At 38.3% G+C, this 10,257-nt stretch overlaps 1 protein-coding gene across 4 annotated transcripts in view; it reads left to right on the top strand.

Moving 5' to 3' along the window:
* gek (serine/threonine-protein kinase gek) overlaps positions 1-10,257 on the top strand; it is a 13,158-nt gene extending 2,901 nt beyond the window's left edge. For 3 of the 4 annotated variants that reach the window (XM_026812005.1, XM_026812004.1, XM_026812003.1), the window contains exons 5-20: positions 967-3,197; positions 3,278-3,384; positions 5,445-5,608; positions 5,676-5,931; positions 6,000-6,286; positions 6,359-6,502; positions 6,574-6,709; positions 6,780-7,021; positions 7,094-7,274; positions 7,348-7,536; positions 7,614-7,799; positions 7,873-8,054; positions 8,125-8,223; positions 8,299-8,422; positions 8,493-8,650; positions 8,768-10,257. In XM_026812005.1, coding sequence (XP_026667806.1) covers positions 967-3,197; positions 3,278-3,384; positions 5,445-5,608; positions 5,676-5,931; positions 6,000-6,286; positions 6,359-6,502; positions 6,574-6,709; positions 6,780-7,021; positions 7,094-7,274; positions 7,348-7,536; positions 7,614-7,799; positions 7,873-8,054; positions 8,125-8,223; positions 8,299-8,422; positions 8,493-8,650; positions 8,768-8,881 — 4,800 coding nt within the window. In that variant the 3' untranslated portion in view covers positions 8,882-10,257. Of the gene's footprint in view, positions 1-85; positions 297-365; positions 549-620; positions 893-966; positions 3,198-3,277; positions 3,385-5,444; positions 5,609-5,675; positions 5,932-5,999; positions 6,287-6,358; positions 6,503-6,573; positions 6,710-6,779; positions 7,022-7,093; positions 7,275-7,347; positions 7,537-7,613; positions 7,800-7,872; positions 8,055-8,124; positions 8,224-8,298; positions 8,423-8,492; positions 8,651-8,767 lie in introns of those variants that run through there. The other variant, XM_018021346.2, reaches the window with a different exon arrangement.

Here is a 10,257-nt window from a genome sequence, read left to right as displayed (position 1 = left end):
TTCATTTCAACAGATATTCTTACTTCTGCGTTTAATCCGCTATTTCTTATGAAACTATGAATTTTATTTCTATCCCATGTATAAAAATTGTAATGGTAAATATTCTAGGATAGTCATCACATCATAATGTGGTGGTTTGAGATACTATTGAATAATACTACTAAAAATGGCAGAGGTAGTATCCAAAGATTTTGGTAAAGAAAAGCCGTTTCGAAAAAGAGACATGTCAGATTCACTGCAGCAGCAGTGTAATCAACCTCCTCCTGATATTATGCCAAAGGGAATTACAATCAATGGTACATATAATTTTGACTGCTTCTTGTTAGAAGCTTACAGAAATGATTAAATAAGAATTATATTTCTAGGCATAGGAGGAAGGTTACGCCAATTAGAATCCCTTTTCATTGCTGGTCCTGTCCAGCGGGAAGGAAGGATAGGCCACAGTTTTTCCATCGAGACACTTATCGATGTTTTACTTGTCTTATACGATGAATGCTGTAACTCTTCCTTACGACGCGAAAAGACTGTCTCCGATTTCATTGAATTTGGTAAATTGTACATGTATATTCACGCTCTATCGCGAACAATTTTAGTTATGTATCCAAATAAAATTGTTGCAGTGAAACCGGTGGCTGCTTGCATTAAAAGTTTGCAATTGGCACGGGAGGATTTTGAGATATTAAAGGTGATCGGTAGAGGAGCATTTGGTGAAGTATGTGTTGTAAGAATGCGTGGTTCGGACAAAGTGTTTGCGATGAAAATTTTGAACAAATGGGAGATGCTGAAGCGTGCGGAGACCGCGTACTTCAGGGAGGAGAGGGACGTACTGGTGTACGGTGATCGGAGATGGATTACGAATCTCCATTATGCCTTTCAAGATGACAATAATTTGGTAATTACGAGAAAGGCTAATAACGTTAGCTACCCGAAAGATATTTTATGTATCATACGAACGATTATTTCCAGTACTTGGTTATGGATTATTACTGTGGCGGAGATCTGTTAACCCTGCTAAGCAAATTCGAAGATCGCCTTCCCGAAGACATGGCACGTTTTTATATAGCTGAAATGGTTCTGGCCATTGGGTCCATACATGACTTGCGTTACGTACACCGTGATATTAAACCGGATAACGTTCTGTTAGACGCGAACGGCCACATTAGATTAGCTGACTTCGGATCCTGTTTACGATTGTTCGAGGACGGCACCGCGCAGAGTAACGTTGCCGTTGGTACACCAGATTATATATCACCGGAGATCTTACGGGCAATGGAAGATGGTCAAGGACAATACGGGCCTGAATGCGATTGGTGGTCTTTAGGCGTATGCATGTACGAGATGCTATATGGGGAAACACCTTTTTACGCGGAATCTCTAGTCGAAACTTACGGAAAGATTATGAATCATAAGAATTGCTTTGACTTCCCAGCAGATGATATATACGAAGTTTCCGAAGAAGCGAAAGATTTAATGAGAAAATTAATATGTAGTTCAGAATTTAGATTAGGTCAGAATGGAATTGACGATTTTAAGAAACACCCATGGTTTGAGGGTGTGAATTGGGATACTCTTAGGGACAGTACAGCACCTTACATTCCTGAGGTTTCCTCGCCAACGGACACGTCGAATTTCGACGTTGACGATACAGACGTTCGCAGTTCTGACGCTGTTCCGCCAGCAGCAAATTCTGCGTTCTCCGCGCTTCACTTACCATTCGTTGGCTTTACATTCACACAAGGAAGCTGCATATCGGATTTGGGCTGTTTGTCGGCCGCGACTCAAACAGACAAACGCGTACAGATACTGGAAGAAGAGAATGCACAACTGACCCAAGCACTCGAGGAATTAAAGAAGCAACTAAGCGTGAGCCATTCTTCTGCCGGATTGTCACCAGATTCTAATAACGCGACAAGGAAACTTCAGGATGAAATAAATACACTTACGAAACGTAACTGCGAATTAGAATCGCAGCTGAAATCCATGGAGGTGCCCCGTGAATTACGAAGTTTGGATAACGGCGATATGACGAAATTGCGCGAGTTAGAGAAATTGGTACGTTCCCTTCGATTAGAGAAGGAGGAAGCTGTTAAAGATAAGTTGGATGCTCAGGAGAAGCTTAAACTTCAGGACAAAGAATTGAAAGATGCGTTGACACAGCGTAAACTAGCGATGGCTGAATATACCGAAGTCACGGACAAGTTGTCTGAGCTGAGGCAACAGAAACAGAAATTATCTCGGCAAGTCAGAGATAAGGAAGAGGAACTGGAAGTTGTAATGCAGAAAGTTGATAGCTTGCGACACGATATTCGGAAAGCCGAGAAGTTGCGTAGGGAATTAGAAAATCGCGTCGAAGAGGCGATGGCTGAAACGAGTAAAGAGAGAAAATTGAGGGAACGCAGCGAGGAATATTGTAAACAGATGCAGGAAGAGACGGAGAAGATTCGACAGAGATCGATAGGAAATGATGCGGGTGCGAATCACGCGCTGGCGACGCAGGAAATTAACAGGCTAAAAGCGGAAGTGGAAAAGCTGGAGGTACAATATAATGAAAACTTGAATCAACAGCAGAGCAGGTACAACGTTGAGATTCGTAGTCTCCAAGAACAACTACACGAAGCTGAAACTAGGAGAGATTTATTGGAAAGAGAGGTGCAATTAACGAAGGAGAAGTTAGATGCGGCGAGATTAGAGAATATTACTGATAGTGAAGAGACTATAAACGAATTGAGCAGACGTCACGAGAGAGAGAAAATTATGCTAGTCGAAGAGAACAAAAAACTTATGTTAGAACTTGGCACTGTTACTGATAGTGTTAATAGAATACAAGGCGAGAGGCGTCAGTTGGAAGAAGAGTACGAGGAATTAAGAAACAAGAAGGAAGCTATTGCACAGTGGGAAGCGCAGATCACCGAAATTATTCAGTGGGTGTCTGACGAGAAGGATGCCAGAGGATACTTGCAGGCGTTGGCTACGAAGATGACGGAGGAATTAGAATTTTTGAAGCACTCCGGCGGTGTCGGCGGTGTAGGAAGCGGTTCTACGATGGCAGATAAAAACTGGCGAAATCGTAGATCGCAGAAGCTTGATAAGATGGAACTTCTGAATTTGCAAAGTTCTTTACAAAGCGAAATACAAGCTAAGCAAGCGATATCCGAAGAACTTACGAAGACGCGTTCAGATTTGATTGCTGCTCAAAAGTAAGCTTCTAAAGATAAGAATCAGTTTCATCAATGAAAATATTATCACTCGTTAATGATAAATTATTGTGTTCTTACAGGGAATTAAGAGATTTCAGGCAACGGTTCGATACCCTCACGCACGAGATTAAACGCAAAGAAATGCAAATAAAAGAGTTGCAAGCAAGGCTTGATACAGGCGATGGATGTAAGTACAGTTCATTTGATCATGTTACCAAACGGAAATTTATGAATATCTTTCGTACAAATTTTGTATCGACTATCATTGTTCAAGCCGCGACGATACATGCTATTTACGTAATTTATAAATCTTTTAATATCTCTCGAATACTGTTTAGACGATGAATTATTCTCCAAGGATAATATTCTGTATTATTTAAGTTCTGTGTTGTGACACTCTATTTATTATATATCCTAAACGTTGAATTTTCTTAAACAATAAATTTGCATGCATATAGCAGAAATTGAATAGAATAAAAAGATTGTTATGTGAGATTTGCAACGGGAATCATATATAGCATTCATACTTCTGTAAATATTTCAAATTAGCTAATTAACTTTTATTCTCTGATTAACATTTAGATAATTAAGGTTCGTAGGAAGTTGCATGAATGACATACATGATTCTTCGTACTTGCATATTTATAGACACATTCATAGCTATGTAGTACTCCACTTTTTTTATATTAGCACTAAAATTACAAGCCATTATAATCACTTAACTACGATTTAACAAACTCTTTAATTCGAATTGAGAGAAGTAGAACTCCCGAGAGGAATAGTATCGTTTATTTTATTATATTTTTTACCATTTCGATTAATGGCTTGACGTTCAATTGGTATGAATCAGTGTGTGGGTATTTTAATTATTTTTTTTTATAATGTGGACATTTAAATTTGGTATGCAACCTTGGACCGATATTCAAATGTACCATTACGATAGAGTTACAAATATAAAAGTGCAATACACATAGATATCATAATTATGTATGACTTGATGTAATTGAAACTTAATGAAACATAAGGCACTTGAATTTTAGAATACGACAAATTTTGTATAATATAACATGTCAACAATGCTACTTTTGTAATAGTTGAGAGATACCATCTCTCGTTCAGCACAATTTATATATGAAGTATAAGGTATTTACAGCTACTGTGAACAATCAAGTTACCAATAATAGAGATCGTTACTATCTGGATATCTATCCATCATAGTAATTCGGTTCTCCGGTACGGTATGCGATTCTGATTTCTAGACTACAAAGTGCCTCTGTTTATTGGCGTAACGAGCTGTGTCTGGGGCCTCTTGTTGCTCATCTTCAAACTGTATTTGTGACAGCTGTCCTATCCAGCAATACGTCAAGCAAATCTCCAAACATCGTTACCACCAAATCCCAACGCATCATCGTACATCAGCCGTCGTCACCCCTACCAGTAATGCGTGCTCCTCGCGTCACGACATGTCGTTTATTAACTAGATTCGTTCCCGTCAACACATTCATCAGTCAGAATGCCGACACCATCGTATCGCCACCCGGTAAATCAAGTGGCAACAGAAAGAAAAACGCGATTTTTGATTTGACTAGTCAGCTGGGTTGCTAATTACAGGACACAGTGCTATGTTTTTTTAATCAACGAACCACAAGTCTGGCATATAGCGGAAGATCGTTGACGTTTCGTTCTCTTGGAAGAAAGCATAGTTCTGTGTTGATTTTAATGTCAATTATCCTGAGAGTCAATTACACACGTGTTTCTTGTATGTTGAAAATAATCATCTTCCCATTAAAGATAGTCTCAGTAGTCTCTCATCGTTTTAGGTGATGGTTATCCCTTGTTAATCTTAGTAGTTGATAATCAGTCGATTTTGTAATTAAATTATTAACAGGTATGTTGTGTCTGAATGTTTTGCCTCTTAGACTCCGTTTGCGAACTGATTGACTTTGGTATATTTTTTTATTATGTGCTTGCTATTTCTGCTGGTGAACAACCATAAATCTGCATTGAATAACGATTAGTTTTAACACAATTTTTGTGTGGTGCAAATTGCAGTGGAGTGATTACATTAAAAAGATGTTATAGAATTTCCCTTTACTCAAAACTTTGTAGAAAGAACAATAATTCTTTACTTTTAATGGAGTATAAATAAAAGATGTTCTTTTTTACAATTTAACATTATTACAAAGATTTTCAACTACTTATATTAATGTAAGTTTGTCTTTTTAATATCATCTTCGTGTATTTCAGTTTTAGAACGTCCTACATCCCAGATGTCACATTTGGAACATTTTTTGAAAGAAACTGCAAGCAGTACCCGTCACGGAAGTGCGGATAGCGTAGAAGCCGACATCGAGGATAATCGAGCACCGAGTATCTCCAGCAGTAAAAGCAATTTATCCGAACTCAGTATTGTAAGTATACATCATTAGAAGTGATAATAATATTACTCAAAATTTCGTAATGCGTATTTAATCGTAGGATCCGACATCGCCATTATCTCACGAGTTACTGAACAAATCGTCAACGTCTCATGGACAAGCCAGTCTTCAACCGAAACCAAAATCGCATCAATTCTTAGTAAGAACATTCTCGGCCCCAACGAAATGTAATCACTGTACTTCGCTAATGGTGGGCTTAACGAGGCAAGGAGTAGTGTGCGAAGTTTGTGGCTTTGCGTGTCACATGCCCTGCTGTGACAAAGTTCCACCAATGTGTCCTGTACCACACGATCAAAGTACGTCTAGCTTTAAATTTGATTTAGTATTGTTCACTGTTAAATCACTCAATCGATTATCTCTGCAGCGAAACGACCACTGGGCATTGATCCTACGCGAGGAATAGGTACAGCCTACGAAGGATACGTGAAAGTGCCAAAAATGGGTGGAGTGAAGAAGGGTTGGGTTCGTCAATTTGTAGTTGTTTGCGACTTCAAATTGTTCCTTTACGATATTTCGCCCGATCGTAATGCGTTACCATCGGTCTACGTGTCTCAAGTTCTAGATATGAGAGACGAAGAATTTAGCGTTAGTTCTGTACGAGATTCGGACGTCATACATGCCACGAAGAAGGATATTCCGTGCATATTCAGGGTAATTGCACTTTCTGTTTCGATTCTAAAGTACATTTCTTCAAATATTTATATGCATTTTTCCCTTGTTCAGATAACAACGTCTCTGTTAGAACCGCCGGGCTTAAGGAATCATACCCTAATGCTCGCAGACACGGAAAGCGAGAAAACGAAATGGGTAGTTGCTTTAAGTGAACTGCATAGAATATTAAAGAAAAATAATCTTCCTAATACAACGGTGAGTCCAATGAATAGAACGTGTTATTAAAGAAATATAACGGTGTTGTTATATTGCTTTCTGCTTCACAGATTTTTAGAGCGAAAGAATTGTTAGATAATACATTGGCGCTTATTAAAAATGTGATGTCAGGAGCAATTATTGATCCAGATCGTCTAGTCATTGGCACAGAAGAGGGACTCTTCTGTTTAGATTTAGATCGTAGAGGTATGTTCTGATTCATGTGCATGGAGAGAATTATCAAAATCATGTTAATGTAATTGTGTCGTGTGTTTAGAAATTGCAAGAGTGGGAGAAGGCAAGAAAATATATTTACTGGAATATGTAACGGAAGAACAATTAATAGTAGTTTTAAGTGGAAAGCAACGTCACGTACGGCTAGTTCCAGTACGTGCATTGGACGGAGACGAGGTCGAGTGGATTAAAGTCGCTGAAACAAAAGGATGTATAACTTTAACGACGGGCGTGGTTCGTCGAAACCCGTTAACTTATTGTTTGTGTGTTGCCATAAAAAAACAGGTAAGCAATCTCTCGACTAAAATCAATAGGACTATATATTCCAGTTCTCAATTTCAATCTTTTCTAATGTAGAATGCATCTCAAGTGATTATCTACGAAATAACGCGTACGAAAACACGTCACAAACGCATACGTGAACTGATGTTATCGTGTCACGCACAAACTTTGCAAATCCTATCTGAAGGCCGGTTTTGTGTCGGATATCCTTCCGGATTTTCTATCTACAGCATTTTAGGAGACCATCACCCTATTTGTAATTAAATGTTATATGAAACACACCCGGCGAGTATATTCTGATTACTAATCTTACCTCCTTTGCGTTTTAGCATTGGTCCATTCTGATAATACGCTCCTAGCTTTTCTCACGTACAGTGCTGTAGATGCTCTGCGTTGTATCGAATTGCCGCGTGGTGAATTCTTGTTAGTCTTCCATACATTGGCAGTTTACGTGGATAGCCAAGGCCGAAAGAGTAGAGATCGCGAAATTATGTATCCGGCTATCCCAACGGCAGTCAGTAAGTATACTTCGGAACTTCAGAACGGCACGATATATTAGAAACGAGATTAAATTCGTTTGTTCTCTCCATTACAGGTTACTGCGAGGGTTATTTACTAGTTTACAGCGGAACTCACATAGATGTGTTTGACTGCGCAACCGGAGACTGGTTACAAACACTTAATGTAAAACGAGCGCGACCACTAAACACTTCAGGTTCCCTGACGTCTTGCATCATCAACGATATGCCACACGTTATTTTCCTGAGCAATTTACATCAACGTTAGTATATTAATAATATGCTTCGTTATAAATGATTAATAATCGTTATCTAATCTATGGACTGGTCTAACAGGAGAACAATTGAACTTGACACCGGTAGACGCAAGTGGTAGACAAATGACGAGACCGCGGAGAAGATTTTCACTGAGAGAAGGTAATAGGGCAGTTCGCCCCACCGACAGACGTTCAAAGATGATTTCCGCTCCAACGAATTTCAATCACGTCAGTCACATGGGCCCTGATAATGGAATACAAGTAAGTCGTTATCATTGTTATCACTGATAAGTATCAATTTTTTGTATAAATGTTTTACACTCGATTGTAGATTCAACGACTATTAGATCTGCCTACTACACTTGAAACAGCTGATCAGCAGCATAGCGGTCATCACAGTAGCTCCCATCTTCACAGCAGTCAACAAAGAGTAAGAACAAGATTCACTTGTACATACAATTTTTGAGGAGTGTTTTCACGAATAGAATTACATGTTATTTCATAGTTATATAGTCCAGCGATTCAGGCGTCGACTAAGCCAGCGCCACTGCCTCCTAGACATCCGCCTTCCGATACGCGTCGTCTTAGTTCTCATATATCTAGAAACTCGGGATATTCTCCGCATAACGGTGTGTACTAGATCATGTCGCGGCTTGTTCTCCTCCTCGTGCTCCTCGCTTCATAGGCCCTTGTTGTTAGGTTCAACATCTTCGCGCAGAGGACCAGCACCTCCACGACCAACTGCGACTCCACCCTCGTTACCTCGAACCCCCGTGGACCAAGTCGATTCGGAATCCGTGCATCTGCGATCGCACACTCCGCTGTCCCTCGGTAGCATCGCATCTTTACACGACAAGGTATTTACTTGTTTATTTCGTTCTTCATTAAACTTGATTAATCAGTCGAGAAAGAATGCAGGACATTTTTACGGTGTATTCAAATGCATATACACGTAAAATTTTCCGTCAATATAGGAACACACCTCTGGCGGAAGTCCTAGACATTCAATAGCTTCGAACAACAGTTCAAATCCATCGACGCCTCCGAGTCCCGCTCATGATCACGGCTCATCCTCATACGATTCATAAGTATTAAATTATCACTTCTTATAATATTGAAAAGTTACTGTAATCGTATGCATTATCTGAATAATAGGATTACAGTATCTGTAGTAATCTCCCGACGCGAATTTTAATTTATAACTGGAAAGTTATCGCACTCATATCTTTTTTTTTTGTGCAATACATTTCCGTAATATCGTGCATTATATTGATCTAGCAAAAAGCATAATATTCGTATTAAGCGTACGAATGAATTGGAAGGGAAAGTTGCACGGTTTATATTTTAATTAAGTTCGATGAAACTGTTCGATGAACGTATTAGGATTAATTTTAATATCGCAATAACTTTCTGGTCTTCAACAATTTATGCATAATAAGTTACAATGCTTAACAAGGCAATTTTATATAGGTAATGTAATCATAAATTATTGTAAATAATTTATATGTTTGAAAATCATTGAGACAACGATGCCATATAATACCGAAGTAGTAGGTATCGTTTATGTTTTTTAATCAGTTTTAACATGGACACTCTGCATAATTATCGTTTTAACCGCGATTAACTACCGTTAAGTTAATAAAAGAAAAATCGAAATCACAGTCAAATTATCTAGCAATAAAAGAATCTAATCTAATAATCAATCGTACCTACATCTGAATCAAGGTATGACGGAGATAGTTTCAATTAAATTATATAGAATTAATCATCGTTGACGGAAAAAAAAAACAAATTCGGAGGTGGTAAATCGATCTAATGCCTTATGACTAAATAATTTTCTATTGCAAGTCATAATGCAATGAGATGCACCGTACGTATTATTCATCGTGTGAATAGTAGAAAATAATCGTGCAATCGTATGGGAAGCTCCAGCTACAGCGGATAGTCATTAAACGAGGAGACTTGACAGTTTTAAATGACGTATAATTATTATATACGTGCTACAGGCAAAGAACTATGTTGAACATTGGTTTGTCCTTATTGCAACGAAAGCTGATTTCAACCCCCTTTAAAAACATACTACTTTCCGCGGCGATAAGCATCATCAGAAGTTCGATTCACATTTTTTAACAGATACATGTATTTAAAATTTGATTAGCAGAGATGTTAGCAACTGCAATGCATAATATTAATGACTGAGAACAAATATCAGAGTGAAATGAACAATGAATTATTACTTAATTTAAACGTTTAAATCCTGAATCTTTTTATCATAGTTTGATGACAAGCCTATAAACATTACGCGACATACTGCATCTTTATTACTTTTATATTAAAACGAATTGAAAACCGGATGAATTAAAAAAACACTGATACTAATGAATTACCCTAACATCGTAGGAAGAAATAATAGTTGGACGACTAATTAGTTACATTCGTTTCTTTTATAGATATAAGACTAGGA

Source organism: Ceratina calcarata, unplaced genomic scaffold (genome assembly GCF_001652005.2).
Source record: "Ceratina calcarata isolate Rehan_Ccalc_2016 unplaced genomic scaffold, ASM165200v1 scaffold250.2, whole genome shotgun sequence".
NCBI classification, from domain to species: domain Eukaryota; kingdom Metazoa; phylum Arthropoda; class Insecta; order Hymenoptera; family Apidae; genus Ceratina; species Ceratina calcarata.
The sequence above is the reverse complement of the archived record's forward strand: the minus strand, read 5'-3'. Positions and strand labels throughout refer to the sequence as shown.